Genomic DNA, 18,568 nt, shown 5'->3' with positions numbered 1-18,568 from the left:
GGGACTCATCTTGGAAAGATCATATTGCATTTCCTGTAAAATCTGCTTCCAAGAGATTAAGTGTGCTAAGCCGACTTCGTGCCTTCTTTACTACTGCACAGTTGTTAACTTTATACAGGGGTTTTATTCGCCCCTGTTTAGAGTACAACTCTCATGTGTGGGGAGGCTCTCCACATACAGCTCCTCTTAGTAGAGTGGAGTCAAAGGCTATTCATCTCATCAACTCTCCTCTTACTGACTCCCTTCAACCCTTGTCTCTTTGTCGTGCTGTTGCCTCTTTATCTCTTTTCTATCGCTACTTCAATGGTCACTGCTCTTCTGAACTGTCTGCTTGCATCCCTCTACTTCTACAACGGGTGCATAGCACCCATCTAGCAACAAACTCTCATCCCTTTGCTGTCCAACTCTCTAATGCAAGAGTTAACCGTTACTCTCAGTCCTTCATTTATGCAACAAGTCAACTCTGGAACTGTCTCCCTCTGTCTGTATTTCCTACTTCCTATGATCTCCCGTCTTTCAAATGCAGTGTGTCCAGGCATCTCGAAATTAATGGATCTTGAATTTGGCTCTCTTTTGTATTGTTTTTGTTTCTTTCTTGGAAGGAATGTTAATGCAGGTTCAGCCTTTGGTTCCTTCTTCCTCACATAAAAATAAAAAAAATGTGTTGTGTGTCCACTGCAATTTTCTTGCATAGATGGTTTTCTCATGTTTTTTCATATCACTGCAGGGTATGGCCCTGCAGTCGTGACTGCTTGTCTGTGGTTGATGGGTCTGCTTTACCAGAGTAACTGCTTGGCTGTGGTTTACAGGTCTGCTTGACCAGACAGAGTAGTGTTAAATAACAGGAACATGTGCTGAATGATGTACTGTAATGGCCTTTTACACTGGCCTTCAAAGTTAGGTTATGTACAAATGGGGGTCGGGGAGAGGTCCACTATCCGTAAGGATTCCCTACCTGGATATGCATTTGGCTCTACTACATTGGATAATTGAGGGATTGTTGTACCTTACAGTCAACCCTTGGCTATCACGGGTTTTGCTATCGCGTTTCATGGCTATCACGGACAGGTGAAATGCAACACGATTACCTTTATCGTGACCTCAAATACTGCTATCGCGGACGATGGTCGGCCAGAAACATTCAAATCGCGTGGGCTCCGCCCATGCGTATACTCGCGCCGTGATTGGCGCGACGTCACAGGCTACCCGAGCGCTGATTGGCCCAAGACATGGTTACAGCTACCCATCCTTCCCGCCAAGGTTCAGAGAGAGTCAGCGTTACCAGTTGACAGCAGCTATAGCCGTGAAGACCTATTGTTCAACCACAATGGCCACCAATACCCCATCCAACCCTCCTACCATTGGTGCACGTAACGCGGCTAACCCAGGACGGCAAGTGAGGAAGAGGAAGAACCTGCCTTATGCTCAGGGTCCCTTCCAGACTCCTGATGAAGCTGATCAATTCCTAGACAAGACAGAACATCGGAGGGGTGGCCAGTAATACTCCACCCCAGCCTCGGAACCCCTTCAACCCACCCAAGCCCCTCATCCTCTCCAAAAATGTTAAGTAAAATGGCTTATTACAGTTAATTCTGTTTTATTTATAACCTTTATGTACTGTACTGTTGTTAATTTGCAGCATTGGTTTGTAATCCCAGGTATTTTAGTGAAGGAGATGTGAAAATAGGGTAAGGTTGGGGTAAAGTTGGAGGTCGGGGAACCAATTAGAATTTTTCCCATTAGTTCTTAAGTATGGCTATCGCGATTTTGGCTATGGCGGGTCGCCTAGGGTACCAATTACTCGTGATAGCCAAGGGTTGACTGTGCTCTCAACTCACTGCTTTTGGCCTTTTTTTTTCTTTTCCCCTTTTTTTTCCTTACCCACTTTTTCACTTATTACTCTGAACCATTAATGGTTTTCAGTAAGACTCCTTTTTAAAGCTGCAAAAGTGTCAAGGTAACAAGATTCTTCCACAGAGAACCAGGCTAACCAAACAACAAAATCTTCAATAAAAAGCATTTTAATGTTTCTTTCATCCATGTCCGATATTCCAATATCAACAGTAAAAAATTGGTATTGGATCATTAGCGGAAAAAATGCAAACACGGGTATCTGCGATACACAGTATTGGTTCGGTGAATCATATTGGTGACAGCACTACCACCAAGCACTGTATATGATTTCCTTGGTTAAAGGAAACCAACAGGCTTGTCACCGGAGTAGAGCTGCCAGAGGTGGAAAGATGATTACTAAAAAGTGACACGAAAGAATAGCAGAGGCAGGAAGAGAGAAGCACAGACACGGACAGAATGATTAAAGTGAAAGAAGAAGTAGGTAGCATTATATGATGCAAGTGGATGATGGTCATCACCACCTACCACCCTGTTGGAAGTGTAACGCTATGAAGTAGTGGGGCTTGGAAAGTAAAGGAGGAGAATACAGTATTCATAGGCTCAAACATACATAGATGAGAATGTAGATGGATGTGTAGTGTGTCCTTGAATGACAAGGCTGGGGATTAGTACTGCAAATGAAGAGTAAACAGTAGGGATGTATTAGTGCTGTGATGAGAAGGGGCACACTGAGATGGTCTGGGCATGTGTAAAGGATGGAGGATGACAGCGGGGTGCAAGGGGTGAGACACCTGAACTCTGAAGGCAGAGTGTGAGAGGTAGATCAGAATAACTTGGGACAAGGTCACAGCGTGTGACCTAAGGGTTAAGGACTGAACAAAGATGCTGCTATGGATCAAGCACCAATGAAAAGCCACCACTAGGTGTCCAAGACCAACACATACGAACATGTTGGAACCTCAATAAACAAAAACAAAAATGAAACAAAAATTTTATCATTTACTATGAACTTAGGAATGGGTCTTACTGACCTAAACTGCTCAGTTTTCCCCTGACACTCCTGCCTTAAACTACCCTCACTATTTCAAATCTAACTTCAGCATGAGTTCATAAATTATTCTATCTTACCTCTTTTGCTTAAGGCTCGTGCTGTCTCCTTGCCAATTCCAACATTGCAACCAGTGATGACAACAGTCTGTCCATCCAGCCGCTTAGTGGAGGTGCAGATGCCCCCAGAAAGTATACGACGGACCAAGAAAATAATGGCCAAGTTAATCAGTCGGCAGGTCAAGTCATTCCCCCGAAGCAGATCAATCATCCACACTGCAAAGTTAAGTACAGTATATAAGAGGCTTCCTGAGGAAAAGCTGGGAAAACATCACAAACATGAAATGCTCTCCTGTGATAAAGTGAAATTACTAACATTTCTCCAACTTCACTATGCCAGGGATCAAACTAAGAGCTACCTGATCAGTCAAAGTATGATGAGATAGTCCAGGTAAGTGAAGCATAATTTTGCTCATATTACTGATGCAGATTTGTAGAAAGCTAAATACAGCATACAGATAACAGGCATAAACTGCAAATCAATGCACTGTCTGAATATTCTGAAATGTAAACTAATACTTTTCTAGTCAGTGGAAAACACATTAAGTTTTCATTAATCCACTTCTTCCCAGATATGAAGAGCCTTGGCAACACTGTTAAGAGATGAGACATATTTGCATACCATGGGAAGGCTGAAGTCAGCATGATACACGACTTTCATTGATGTTAATACTTATTCATGAGCTACTTACCACCCTCAAGGTCACAAACTTCCTGATATATCTGTATTCTGCAGCATCTTTTAAGATATAAGCAATGAATCATCATCGTCATCATCTCTAATGTCTTGCTCCCTCCTGGGTGCCCCAAACGAGGGATGGCAATGAATGAAATGCCTGTAGGCAGCCTCATCAACATACACTTCTCTCACTGTCTCAAAACACTCCCCTTACTCATTTTTTATCTTTCATTATAATCGCGGTGTGCGACTCTGAGGTTGTTATTATCGTGCCCTCGCAACCTACTATTCAAAAGTGAGTCTGATTTTGTGTATGAGACGCATGTGATTCATGTATAATATGCTCGTGTATAACAATATCCGAGTATAATATATTCATGCATAATAATATGATTCATGTATAATATGTTACAAAATCGAACGCACTTTTGAATGGTGGGTTGCCAGGGTAAGATAATGACAACCTCAGAGTAGTGCACCGCGACTATAACATACTGTTCCACTCCCTTCTTCTGTATCACATTCAGATATGATGTGCTCTGACCAACACTATCTTCAATCTCGTTTTCACAGACATTCTTCGGCACTGAATATTAAAAATTCTTCGACTATCTTAATTCTATGATGGAACACATTCTATCCATTTCTCCTTTCTGTGAAATCTCCATTCTACGAGATTTCAATGTTCACCACCAATCCACCTGGTGAACAAGCCTGCATCTTTCTATCCTTAGTGACCTTGTGCAACCTGTACAGCACCCTACCCATATCCCTGACCGTCTTGGAGAGAGTTTCAACATACTTAACCTCTTCACTGGAACTAATCCTTCTGCTTACACTGTTAATCTTTTCTTTCCACTGGCCTCCTCCAATCACAATCTTATTACCTTAACCTATCCTATCACTCCAGTACGGCATGTGGACCCTCCAAAGAAACATTAGTTGTGGCACTTTAGAGCTGCTGATTGGAAGGCCCACAGGCAGTATTTCTTTGATTTTCCCTAGAATGATTATTGCTTCCATGGCCGGGAGCCATATGAATGTGCCTTGCGTATTACGGAGGTTACTCTCTTGTGCAAGGAAGCATACATTTTTTTCTCATATCCTTTAACTAATGCAAAAAAGCCTTGGTTTAATCACGCTTGTTCTAATGCTGTCCAAAACAAGGAGAAGACCTACAAAAGGTACTGGAGCCAACCCACCCATGAATCACATCTTTTTTTATGTTTCTGCCCAGAATCATGCTAAGTCTATTCTTCACTGCTAAAAATACATTCATTCACAGTAAATGCTCTCAACTCTCCAACCCAAATTCATCCCGCTCCTTCTGGCACCCTGTCAAAAATCTTTCTAACAACTTTACCACATCATCCTTCCCTACCCTTTTCTACTCTGGTGGCTCTGTAGCTGTTTCTTCTACTGATAAAGCAAATCTCTTTACTCAGTCTTTCTCCTCCAATGCCACCTTAGACAATTCTGGTGCTATTCCTCAATCACTTCCTCCCTCTGAGTTCCTCGTGGCTGACATTACAATGTCTTCAGCTGATGTATTTTCTGCCATCAATGGCATCAATATCAACAAGGCATATGGGCCTGATGAGGTTCCTCCTGTTATCCTGAAGAACTGTGCTTCTGTGCTTACACCCTGCCTTGGTAAACTCTTTTGCCTTTGCTTATCAATTTGTACCTTTCCTTCTTGCTGCAAGTTTGCTCTCATTCAGCCTGTCCCAGAGAACGGGGACCGTTCCCAACTTTCTAATTATCGTCCAATTGCTTTAACATTGTGTGTATGAAAAGTTTTTGAGTCTATTCTTACCAGAGAAATTTTAAAGCATCATTCCTATCACAACCTTCTTGCTGACTGTCAGTATGGGTTTCGTCAGGGACGCTCCACTGGCCATCTTCCCATCTACCTTTCAGAGTCATGGCCATCCTCTTTTTGGGACTTTGGGAAAAGCTTTGCCACTACACATGACATCTCAAAGGCTTTCAATTGAGTCTGGCATAAATCTTTAATTTCCAAACTCCTCTCATATGGTTTCTATCCTTCTATCTGTACCTTCACCTATAGCTTCCTTTCTGGTCATTCTATAGGTGCTGTTGTAGACGGCCACTGTTCTTCTCCTAGATCTATCAACAGTGGTGTTCCTCAGGGCTCTGTCTTATCACCAACTCTCTTCCTTTTATTAATCAATGACCTTCCAAGCTGTACATCTAACCCTATCCATTCATACGATAATGATTCCACCCTTTACCTTTCCATTCGGTTCTCGCAATGTCCATCTCAGCAGTTACTTCAACAAACAAGGGATGAGGCTATGGCACACCTTATGTTTGACTTGGCTCATATCTCTGACTGGGATAAAAGTAATCTTTATGTTTTTAGTACCTCAAAGACTCAGTTCTTACTCCTATCAACCCCATGAAGTCTTACACAAGAGTACCCACTATTGTTTAGTAATATCCAGCTCAATCATGCATCATCCTTACACATACTTGGGGTTTCATTCTCTTGGACTTCATCTTGGAAAGATCATATTACATCTCTTGCAAAACCTGCTTCCAAGAGATTAGGTGTGCTAAGCCGACTCCGTACCTTCTTTACTCCTGCACGGTTGTTGATTTTATACACAGGCTTCATTCGCCCCAGTGTAGAGTACAACTTTCGCGTCAGAAGGCTCCCTACATACAGCTCTTCACAACAAGGTGGAGTCAAAGGCTTTTTGTTTCATTAACTCTACTCCTCTTACTGGCTCCTTTCAACCTCTGTCTCTTGCCACACTGTTGCATCTTTATCTCTCTTCTATCGTTACTTCAATGGTCACTGCTCTTCTGAACTGTCTGCATGCATCCCTCCACCTCTACGATGGGCACGGAGCACCCATCTAGCAACAAACTCTCATCCCTTTTCTGTCCAACTATCTAATGCAAGAGTTAACCATTACTCTCAGTCCTTCATTTATGCAACAAGTCAACTCTGGAACTGTCTCCCTCTGTCTGTATTTCCTACTTCCTATGATATCCAGTCTTTCAAAAGTAGTGTGTCCAGGCATTTCAAAATGAATGTATCTTGAATCTGGCACTCTGTTGTAATGTTTTTGTCTTTTTCTTTGAAGGAACGGCTTGCAGGCTCCTGGCCTTTGGTTCCTTTTTCCTTGCATTTAAAAAAAAAAAAAAAAATCATCATCATCCAATCCTATGTTGCCCCATGAGGAGCACAGGAGCCCAGGGCTAGGCAGTTGGTTCTGACATTTAAGATGAGAGTGACCAGCCTCACTCATCCCTGAGTGGCATTACATGAGCAATAAACCCCAACCACCCCTTGGATATAAACCTTCACCAACTCAATCTGACTGGAGCGCAATACTAAACCACTAGGCGCCAAAATTTGGTTATATGGTTACCACCCAGCATAGTAAATGGTTTCTTGGTGTACAGGTAACCATTTGGCTTGTCACTCAGTGTAGAGTCACCCACAGGCAGAAAGACGAGGGGAAAAAAAAAAAAAAAAAAAAAAAAATTATGTGCATTCTTTGTACATGTCAGTACCACCTCAGTGTATCCATTCATCAGTTCCACATCTCACTCCAATACCTCTTCTCATAATGCCCATAAATTTCACTACTACTTATACCATCTATTCCCCCCATGTACTCAGCTGTTCTACAGCTGGCAACCTAGATAGCTTTCTGACACTTATGCTCATGACATTTTTTTTTTTATTACATGCAAACATAATAATCCTGAGCAAATCATCACAAACACAAAACTTCTTACTGAACTCAAAAGGGATCCAGTCTTTCATTTACACGCTTCAACCAAAACATGCATGATATTCCCATACTCCAACCACCCCAAAACACTGCTTCTTAGGCAGATAACATAACCATAACAACCTTAAACAACATCGCAGACACAGTTTGTGCACTGCAACAAGACTATCTCAGCACTACAGGAATGGGTTGAGAACAATGGACTAACAATGGTTCTGGCCAAATCCACCACCAATCCCATCACAGCACAGAGCATGAACATAAGTACTCATCTAATATCACAGTTAACGATGTACCTGTATCGTACATCCCCTCCACTAAGATCCTTAGAGTGGCATGAAACACTGGATTGATCTTCAAGGACCATATAGATGACATCAAGAGGCAGTGCACCCCCAGACACAATGCCCTCAGGGGACTTATAGGGAGTGACTGGGGAAAAAAAAAAAAAAAAAAAAAAAAAATGCTCTCCCTACCCCATAAACAATATACTGTATCACAGATCAGTGATGTACAATGCCTCCCTGGCATGGGCCTCCATCCTATCTAACACCTACTACAACACCTGGCAGACTATACACAGTAACACTATGTGCCAACTCTGGGTCTGGCTGCACCTCTACCATTCCCACAGCTTACACTTTGAAACTAAGTCTTTCCTGTTAGAGATTATCCTGCTATGACAGGCACACAATTCTACATGGTGACCACTGCTAACACACAACACCTGTATCATTACAAGACTGAGTTACACAACACAATAGGTACATAAAAATCACCACACACATAAACATTACCAAACCCTCTTGAATAAAATCTCATCTCCAGACATTCCAACACTAGCAATAAAGAAACACATAAATACTCATTGTATAAGTACGGCAATACAACACCTTGATCGTAACACTACACTACAAGCCCCACTACCCAACGTCCACCCATCAAAGATATCCTTAGAGCTGACCAATCCTTAAAGCTGACCGAGTTCATCTTGCCAGGCTTAGATTGGGTCATCACCCAGCCCTCCTCAGTTACCAGCTTAGACATGTGTTGGACAGAATTGCAGATGATTGTGCCCCACGTGGGGAAGAAGCCCACATATACGATGGAGTGCTGCACAGCACATGCCACAATGAGATGCAGAAACTTAACAGTGTAAAGAACCTGGAACCTAAGGGATGACCCCACAGGAACTGCTGCTTACCTGTGATCAACGGGACTGCTTGACCTAGCAAACTATGGCTGAGCAAAAACGATAGCATGCAACCATACATACATACATAGCCTATATAAAACTAACATCATGCTTTATGTTATGGAATCCCTGTATACAGATTAGTCATGGTACAACTGATATCTTTTACAGACTGGAAACTAACCAAAGTGCCAAAGCCAGCTAATTACAGGAACTTCCTAGTTGTAAAAAAAAAAAAAAAAAAAAAGACATCTTGTTTTGTCCACTCTCAAGAGTAGGGGCCTAAGGCTAGGCTATCATCAGTCCAGGGCATATAAAGCTAAGAGACTGACCTATGTCCCTAGTGGCATCTACTGTACATGACAAGAAAACCTATGGCCACTTCTTGGACTTACCATGACATGAAGGCCACAGCATGCTCTGCCCAAAGTGCTCTACCAATCACTCCACCAGGCTTATATGATGTGTAATGAAATTTGCAACTATGTCTAAGTCACAGATTGGATTTTGATTCTACTTACTTGTGGCTGAATATTTCCAGTAAAAAAATTAAATGATCACTGTGTGGTAGCCAAATTTCTCTCATATGGTATTACCTCTCAAGGTTAGTGGTACCTATCCATCTGTCAACATAATGTATTTTGCTCCTGTTACCAGCTACATGCAGGATCCAGTATGCATGTTCGAATTTGACACTCCCATTATTAACACAAGGTTCTGGTATGCAATTGGTCCATCTCATTTTAATAATTGCCATAAATGAAGAATATTAGTCCTTCACCTCCTACATGAATAAAATTAGCAAATTCAGGCCAAAATATTGATGACCATGTCCTTACATCAACTTTGGAAGCTTCAGGTCATACCACATGGTACAGTGCAGCTTCATTATACAACAGGGTTGCATCTAGTGAAGACTCATTCCATAATGAATTCTCATATAACAAGGTCAATATAACATGAGTTCAATGAGGTTAGGGAGGGTGACCTCGACCACGAAACCTACCATGACCTAAACAAAATTCTGCCACCAACCTAAAGTTTGTCCTGTGCCGGTACATGTCTTCATCAAGGGTATCCCCCCAGGATGGGGGACAGGTGAAGGGCCTGGATGATCACTCCACACAAAAAGGTATACAGTGAGTCTTCGATATACGAAAGGGATAGGAACAAAAAAAAACTTTCATAATTCGAAATTTCGTATATCAGAACTATTTTAGTGGTAGGTGGTGGCGACCATCATCCACTCACTTGATGTAGTGCTGCCTACTTCTTCCTTAGCCTTTATCATTCTTTTTCTGTGCCTGCCCTCCTCTCTTCCTATTTCTCCCATCTTTCCTGTCACTTCTTATTGCTTTTCTTTCCTCTACAGGTGGCTTTACATTGGGTGACAAGCCAAATAGTTTCCTGTAAGCCAAGAAACCATTTACAAAGCTGGGTGGTAACCATATAACCAAACCATACATGCTCCCTACGTGTCAACAAGTGGGTTGGTGGAGGGTTAGTGCCCCTCCCCGTAAAACAAATAACTCCATGACAAATGGCCACCCCTTATGGGATTGTGGAATCTGGCAATAGATAGATAGATAGGTAGATAAGAACTATTTTCCCCATTGAAATATACATACAAATGGGAGGATGCGTCCCAGGACCCCCTCAAACCCCCCACCTAAACTTTACACCCCCCATTTTGAAGTAAGCAATACCTGTATACAATTGTAGAGAAGGAGTTGGCCATATTCTTGTACATTTCCTTTTTCTTTGTCACAGTCCCAACGGTGGAAGCTGCAAGGCCTAAAGCACGCCCAATCTCCAAGACTCTCTGCCCCTCCTCACGGAAATAAAATATAATAATAAAATAATTTAGATTTACGCCTGGTATCCCTGAAGGGCTAAGGCGTTGCCCCTGGGTAGAGGACTTTTGGACTGGAGCGTGAAGCATTTTATGACCGGATGCCCTTCCTGATGTCTACCAATGACCCTTGGGTGGATTCGATCCTCTGACCCTTCGGTCAGAGCAGAGCGCTCTAACTCACTGAGCCACGGCTGCTACCCGTCTTATAATTTCCAATTTCCTTTCCAGAGTTAGAGTACGGTGCTGCTGCTTCTTTGCAGCAGCCTCCCTCGATGCTGGAGATGATGCAGGGCTCTTGGGAGGCATGGTGAAACAATACAAAATGGTGAAGAGCTGCAAAAATATCCTCACGCACAGCGAAGTTGCGAGGAGAGAGGGATGTGGACTCAACTGAGAAGCGTGCAAAAATCTGTTTACCAGAAAGGGGTTAGTTCGTTTTTTATTTTGAGTTTTTCATACAGTATTCCAGTAAACCCTTCATAGCTCCTGGCCTTAAACAACACTTTATTGTTTCAGTGTCAGTGATGTTGAGTTACGGCATCCTATAAAAAACTGCAAACAATTATGGGAGGGGAACAAAGGTCACTGGTGTGTTTACATAACCCTAGTCTATGTTCTCTTCACTCCTGATGTATTCGCCAATGTTTACATGCTTATGTTACATGCACCCTAATTTTGAGTAAGTTTCTTTCAGCTAAAGAATATAATTTACCACCCTCAAAATAGTCAGAAAAATACTGAAGACAAACTAGAGGAATATGCACTGAACTGATAAGGACTTTAGGCTGTATGCTTACACAAAAGATTAAGGGTTTTACAATTTTATGAGACAATATGGAACAAAAATGTTTGCTTATCAGAAAAAAATTACTCTTTCATCCAACATGTTCTCGTAGGTTAGAATTTAGTTCCACATTCTTCATTCAGTATCGCTTTTCCCAATATATTTCGGACCGACTGAACACAGTTATTTCTACTCCTTAAAGGTAGTGTACATTTACTGTTCATTCTTTTGTTTGTTCTTATGTGTTTGTGTGAAAAAGAGAGGACTGATACAAACAAAAATGTATTCCATTATCACTTTCATAGCTGCTGGCCTTGAACAACACTTTACTGTAACGGTGTCAGTGACATTGAGTTAGGGTGAGCTATAAAAAACTGTGAGCAATTATGGGAAGGAAACGAGAGTCTCTGGTGTGTTTACATGACCCTACTCTACCATCCCAAGCAGCAGGCATTTACAGTTCACTTCATCCTAGATGTTTTCGCTGATGTTTACATTCTGTAATAAGCATCCTAATTTTATTAATTCTTACACAAATCATACCAAATCACAAGATGGGATTAGGGGAAAAAAATAATAATAATAAAAAAAAGCCAGGTGTGCCAGATGTGTCTTGTCACATATCTAAGAAAAAGAAATTGATTATAGGACTTTGAAAAAATGGTCCCAAGGCCGACCACAGGAGCACGCAAATTTCTGAACCAACAGCCACTGAGGGAGCTAAACATATGCTTTACACTAAGCAGTAAGAGCACCTTACGACATCAGTTCTTCCTGACAGTCTGTTATATTTTTCAGATTATTTCTGGGTTGGTAAATACAGTAAACGTTTCTTGTTAAATCTGTTTCCCCGTCGTTTTTAGCTGTTCTGGTGTGACAACTCTTGTTTATTTTGTTAACATAATGGCAGAAATGACTGTTCTTCCCTAAGTGGTTAACTAAACCTGGCCTAACCGAGCTTATCGGTACCTAATAATTTAACCTAACCTACAATGAGAGACACAAGTATCTTCCCAAAATCTGACGTATATAAGGTGGAAAAATCGAACCATTTGAAACACGCACTAATAGAAACAGAGTTTTCATTGTATTTAGCCCAGTGTAAATTTTCTTCAGACGGAACTAGGAAGATGGTTGTGTTTTTCATTGTGCATTTACCAGTAAATAAATCAATCTAACAGTACTTGTGTTTTGTTTATGCCGGATTAATCATGATTTCAGACTATTAGGCACTTCTTCACACCATATAGTCTGGATAATAGGGCTATCTCTGTACAGTAGTTGCGAGGAGAGTGGAAAGGTTACAAGAGGATGAGCAAAAGGCAGAATATCAGACAGAAGTGGAGAAACAATTGGGTAGATATGAATTGGAGCAGATGGGGGACGTGGAAGGTGTGTGCAAGATATTCACAGAAGAAATCTGTGCAGCATGTGATGTGGTGTGTGGGAGGAAGAGAAGAAAGAGGGGTTGCAAGGAACAGCATGATGGAATGAAGAGGTGAGACAGGCTGTGCCACAAAAGAAGAAAGCATACAATGAATGGATGAGAAATAGGGGCGTGGAAGAAGTTGAGAGGCGGAAGAGAGAGTTATATGTAGAAAGAAAGAGAGAGAGGTGAAAAGATTAGCAAGAGAGAGTAAGAAGAATGTGGATGAGGAATTTGGAAGGAATTTGAGTGTAAAGTGGAGGGACTGTAAGAAAATGTTCTGGAAAGAGGTGAAGAGAGTAAGACAGGGTGGCAGTGAAGTTAGTAGGGGAGTGAAAGATAAAAACGGTAGATTACTAGTAGAGAACAGAGCAAAAGTGAGCTGATGAAGAGAACACTTTAAGGAATTATTGAACATAAAGAATGGAAGTAATGCAAGTATAAGTGGCTGTGGAATGGCTGGGAGAAGGAGGGAGGTGAGAAGACAGGAAGAAATCAGTAGGATAGAAGTTGTGGAAGCAATGAAGAAAGTCAAATTGGGGAAAGCCCCAGGAATTGATGGAGTGCGAGGTGAAAAGCTGAAGCATGGGGGAGAGACAGTGGTAGAATGGATGTGGAAGATGTGAGGATTGGCCTGGGAGGAAGGTAGAGACCTGGAGGATTGGAAGTCAGATATAATTACTCCCTTGTACAAAGGAAAAGGGGAAAAAGAAGTGTGTGGTAATCATAGGGGCATTTGACTTCGTAGTGTAATAGGAAAAGTGTCTGGTAGGATACTTATTGACAGAGTTAGGGAAATAACAAAGGAATTAGTTGGAGAAGAACAGGAAGGCTTTAGGAAGGGAAGAGGTTGTGTAGATCAGATATTCATTCTTAGATCTTTAGTGGAAAAGTTTCTAGAGAAGGGAAAGAAGTTGTATGCAGCCTTCATGGATTTGGAGAAAGCATATGACATGGTGGATAGACAAGGATTGTGGAAAATATTAAGAATATATGGAGTAGATGGGAAGTTGTTGAATGCTGTGAAGAGTATGTATGATGGTGCTAAGGCTGCAGTGCATGTGGATGGTGAACTAAGTGAATTTTTCTCCTTGAAGGTTGGGTTGAAACAGGGATGTGTCATGTCTCCATGGTTGTTCAATCTGTACATGGATGGGGTAATAAAAGAGATACATGGTAGGGCAGTGGATGTTGGAGTGGCCCTAGTGAGAAAGGGTAGTGTTTGGAAACTCCCTGTACTGTTGTTTGCAGATGATATTGTGTTGTTAAGTGAAGACGAAGGGGAGCTGCAAGGCTTGCTGGATGAGTTTGAGAGTGTGTGCAAGAATCGGAATCTAAAGGTGAATGTAGGGAAGAGTAAAGTGATGGTCTTTGAGAGAGGTGAAGGCAGTGAATGTACAGTGAGGTTGGAGGGTGAGGAAACTGAAAATGTCAGTACGTTTTAGTACTTGGGGAGTGTGATGAGTAAGGATGGAGATTTGGAGGGTGAAGTGCTTGAAAGGGTACAACAAGGAGGAAAGCAGTGATAAGAAAAAAGGAAGTGTGCATGGAAGTGAAAAAGTTACTTATGACAGTATTGTGATACCAACTCTAACGTATGGAAATGAGGCTTGGACGTTATTGGAAGGACACAAGTCAAGAGTGAGAGCAGTGGAAATGAGTTATTTAAGAGGAGCCTGTGGAGTCACATGGAGGGACAGGCTGATGAATGAGGATATAAAGGAGCATTGTGGTGTGGATGTGGATGTGATAGGAAGCATTAGGAGGAACACATTGAGGTGGTTTGGCCATGTGGAGAGGATGGAGGGTGAGAGGCTGACGAGGAGAGTTTATGTGAGTGAGGTGGAGGGGGGGAGAGGGAGGGGGAGACTGAGAATGAGATGGAGGGATGGAGTGGAGAGGTATATGAGAAAGGGGGGTGTGAGCTGGGAGCAGGGCAGTGAAATGGCGGGGTACAGGGTGACGTGGAGGCGTTTTGTTTGTGGCCACCCCGTACGGAATTAAAGCATCTGGCAATAGATAGACAGATAGATAGAGTATCTGTAGTCTGACATGTTGGTGAGTGCTAGTATGCCTTGTGGTCCAACGTGTTTAAGGTGTAAGTTGCTAATGTTGTCTCATGTACATGGATATGAGTGCTTAAGGTTGCTAATGATGTGCTTCATCTAGTTGTAAGTGAAAGGTGCAAAGTCTTGGTCTGTGGGGAACTGTCTCTTACGTTGTATGACACGTGTCGGTTGTGCAACAAGGGTTTAGACGGCCGACATTTGAAAAGTGATTGATGAGAGTGTTTGCCCTTTGTTTGTCTGAAGGTATGGTGTCTGTTGTTGTGGTGGCAGTGTTCCACTGTCTAGTGTTGCTGTTGGAGAGTGTGATGCTGTTTAGTATTTTGTAGAGTTTGCTGGTATTTGTTTTGTGACTGTTTGGAGATAATTATTCCAGTTTAGTGTTTGCCGTTCTGATATCTTATTATTTATTTTAGCGTTGAGTTCTTGTATTTGTTGTATGATGTCTTGTGTATGGGGTGTTGGGGAGTGTCCTACTGCGTCGCATTGACTGATGAGGCCTTGAATTTCTGGTGTGAAGTTAGGGTTGTGTCTCCTTCTGTTGCCTCTAGGGATGTGTCTTTTGTCTGCATTTTGAATAATTATATTGAAAGTGTGCACAGCAGTGTTGATGTTTGCGATGGATGTACTGTTTAATGTTTCAAAGTGTTGCTCTGTTTCAGTTATGAAGGTCTCCCAGTTGGCTCTCTTATATTGTGTATGTGTATCTGTGGCCAGCTGGGATGATTCTGGTTTTGGTAGTGATGATGACTGGAAGGTGGTCAGAGACAAGGGTTTTGACCACTCTCCAGGATGTTGCGGGAAACAAAAGGTGATGTCTGGGGATGATGGGAGGAAGAAGGCTTGGTGTGGGATATGGGTATGTTGATGGAGATTGTTGAGTATGAGATTATCTGTTTGGGATTGTATAACCAGCCCTCTGTCTGTGTCAGGGTTGTTGACATGAGGCCGACGCCTTGGCGCTGAAATCACCACCCAGGATGATGTTGGGTATGTTAGTGATGTGGTGTATTTGTGGAGGAATAGAAGAAGGGAAAGACGAGAGGAAGGAGTAGTTGCAAGGAGAGTGGACAGGTTACAAGAGGATGAGAAAAAGGCAGAGTATGAGAGAGAAGTGGAGGAACGATTGGGCAAATATGAATTTGAGCAGATGGGGGACGTGGAAGGTGTGTGTAGAATATTTACAGAAGAAATATGTGCAGCATGTGATGTGGTGTGTGGAAGGAAGAGAAGACGGAGGAGTGGCAAGGAACAGCGTGGTGGACTGAAGAGGTGAAACAGGCTGTGGCACAAAAGAAGAAAGCATACAATGAATGGATGAGGAATAGGGGCATGGAAGAGGTTGAGAGGCGGAAGAGAGAGTTATATGTAGAAAGAAAGAGAGAGGTGAAATGATTAGTAAGAGAGAGTAAGAAGAGAGTGGATGAGGAATTAGGAAGGAATTTGAGTGTAAAGTGGAGGGACTGTAAGAAAATGTTCTGGAAAGAGGTGAAAAGAGTATGACAGGGTGGAAGTGAAGTTAGCAGGGGAGTGAAAGATAAAAATGGTAGATTACTAGTGGAGAAGGGAGAAAAAGTGAGCAGATGGAGAGAACACTTTAAGGAATTGTTGAACATACAGGATGGAAGTAATGCGAGTATAAGTGGCTGGGGAATGGCTGGGAGAAGGAGGGAGGTGAGAAGACAGGAAGAAATCAGTAGGATAGAAGTTGTGGAAGCAATGAAGAAAGTTAAATCAGGGAAAGCCCCAGGAATTGATAGTGTGTGTGGTGAAATGCTGAAGCATGGGGGAGAGATAGTAGTAGAATGGATGTGGAAGATGTGCAGATTGGCCTTGGAGGAAGGTAGAGGCCCGGAGGATTGGAAGTCAGGTATAATTATTCCCTTGTACAAAGGAAAAGGGGAAAAAGAAGTGTGTGGTAATCATAGGGGCATTTGTCTTCATAGTATAATAGGAAAAGTGTATGGTAGGATACTTATTGACAGAGTTAGAGAAAGAACAAAGAAATTAGTTGGAGAAGAACAGGGAGGCTTTAGGAAGGGAAGAGGTTGTGTAGATCAGATATTCATTCTCAGATCTTTAGTGGAAAAGTTTCTAGAGAACGGGAAGAAGTTGTATGCGGCTTTCATGGATTTGGAGAAAGCATATGACAGGGTGGATAGACAAGGATTGTGGAAAGTATTAAGAATATATGGAGTAGATGGGAAGTTGTTGAATGCTGTGAAGAGTATGTAAGATGGTGCGATGGCTGCAGTGCGTGTGGATGGTGAACTAAGTGAATTTTTCTCTTTCAAAGTTGGGTTGAAACAGGGATGTGTCATGTCTCCATGGTTGTTCAATCTGTACATGGATGGGGTAATAAAAGAGGTACAAGGTAGGGTAGTGGATGTTGGAGTGACCCTGGTGAGAGACGATAGTGTTTGGAAACACCCTGTACTGTTGTTTGCAGATGATACTGTGTTGTTGAGTGAAGACGAAGGGGAGCTGCAAGGCTTGGTGGATGAGTTTGAGAGAGTGTGTAAGAAACGGAATCTAAAGGTGAATGTAGGGAAGAGTAAAGTGATGGTCTTTGAGAGAGGTGAAGTCAGTGAATCTACAGCGAGGTTGGATGGTGAGGAATTGGAAAATGTGAGTAAGTTTAAGTACTTGGGTAGTGTGATGAGTGAGGATGGAGGTTTGGAGGGTGAAGTGCTTGAAAGGGTACAGCAGGGAAGAAAGGTTGCTGGTTCTTTGAAAGCAGTGATAAGAAACGGAAGTGAGCATGGAAGTGAAAAAGTTACTACGTGACAGTATTGTGAGACCAACTCTAACGTACGGAAGTGAAGCTTGGACGTTGTTGGAAGGACACAACTCAAGAGTGTGAGCAGTGGAAATGAGTTATTTAAGAGGAGCCTGTGGAGTCACATGGAGAGACAGGCTGACGAATGAGGATATAAAGGAGCGTTGTGGTGTTGATGTGGATGTGATAGGAAGCGTTATGAGGAACACACTGAGGTGGTTTGGCCATGTGGAGAGGATGGAGGGTGAAAGACTGACAAAGAGAGTGTATGTGAGTGAGGTGGAGGGGGAAAGAGGGAGGGGGAGGCCGAGGATGAGATGGAGGGATGGGGTGGAAAGGTATATGAGAGAGGGGGGTGTGAGTTGGGAGCAGGGGAGTGAAATGGCGGGGGACAGGGCGACTTGGAGGCGATTTGTTTGTGGCCACCCCAAACAGGATTGAGGCGTCTAGCAATAGATAGATAGATAGAATTGTATAGTACTGTGGGGGACGACTGGGGAGGAATGTATGTGTTGGCGATTGTTACGTGTGATTTGTGGCGTTGAGAATTGACTTTGTATGTGCACTAGTATCTGAAAAGTTGATGGATTTGTGTACCAGGGTGATAAATCTACCACCACCACCGTCGGCCCGGTCTTGTGTAATGGTGGTGAAATTATGAAATGTAGGAGTTTTTTGTGTTCTGTGTAGTTTTGTTTCTTGTAAGATGGCAATGTGTATGTTTTGTTGTTTGATGAATTGTGTGAGTTCTTATTTTCTGGTGTTTATGCCATCTACATTTATTTGAAGAATGTTTATGTTGTGTGTGCGGTGTGTGTTGGGTGCTGCAGCACAGAGGGGAAGTGGGGCTGTGGGTGGAGGGGAAGGGGTAGAAGAAGGTTGTGATGGGTTGGGGTGAATTAGACTGGGGTGGAATTGGAGGAGTTGGGGGATTGGATGATGTGGGAAGGATTGGTGGGTTAGGCTGCGGAGGTGTGGAGGAAGTAGGAGTGAGGTTGGTAGGGGGGTTAGTGGGTGAGGGGAAGGAGCATAAGGAGCAGGTCCAGGTGT

General features: G+C 42.6%; 1 protein-coding gene across 1 annotated transcript in view; it reads right to left on the bottom strand.

Moving 5' to 3' along the window:
* The window catches only part of LOC145411445 (retinol dehydrogenase 11-like), a 272,754-nt gene that overhangs the window by 220,473 nt on the left and 33,713 nt on the right, over nucleotides 1-18,568 (bottom strand). The window contains exon 2 of the mRNA XM_080281487.1: nucleotides 2,983-3,177. Coding sequence (XP_080137613.1) covers nucleotides 2,983-3,177 — 195 coding nt within the window. The remainder of the gene's footprint in view (nucleotides 1-2,982; nucleotides 3,178-18,568) is intronic.

This window comes from Coenobita brevimanus, chromosome 89 (genome assembly GCF_032717465.1).
Source record: "Coenobita brevimanus isolate Jiangsu-jjx chromosome 89, ASM3271746v2, whole genome shotgun sequence".
Taxonomy (NCBI): domain Eukaryota; kingdom Metazoa; phylum Arthropoda; class Malacostraca; order Decapoda; family Coenobitidae; genus Coenobita; species Coenobita brevimanus.
This window is presented reverse-complemented; position numbering and strand designations above follow the sequence as displayed.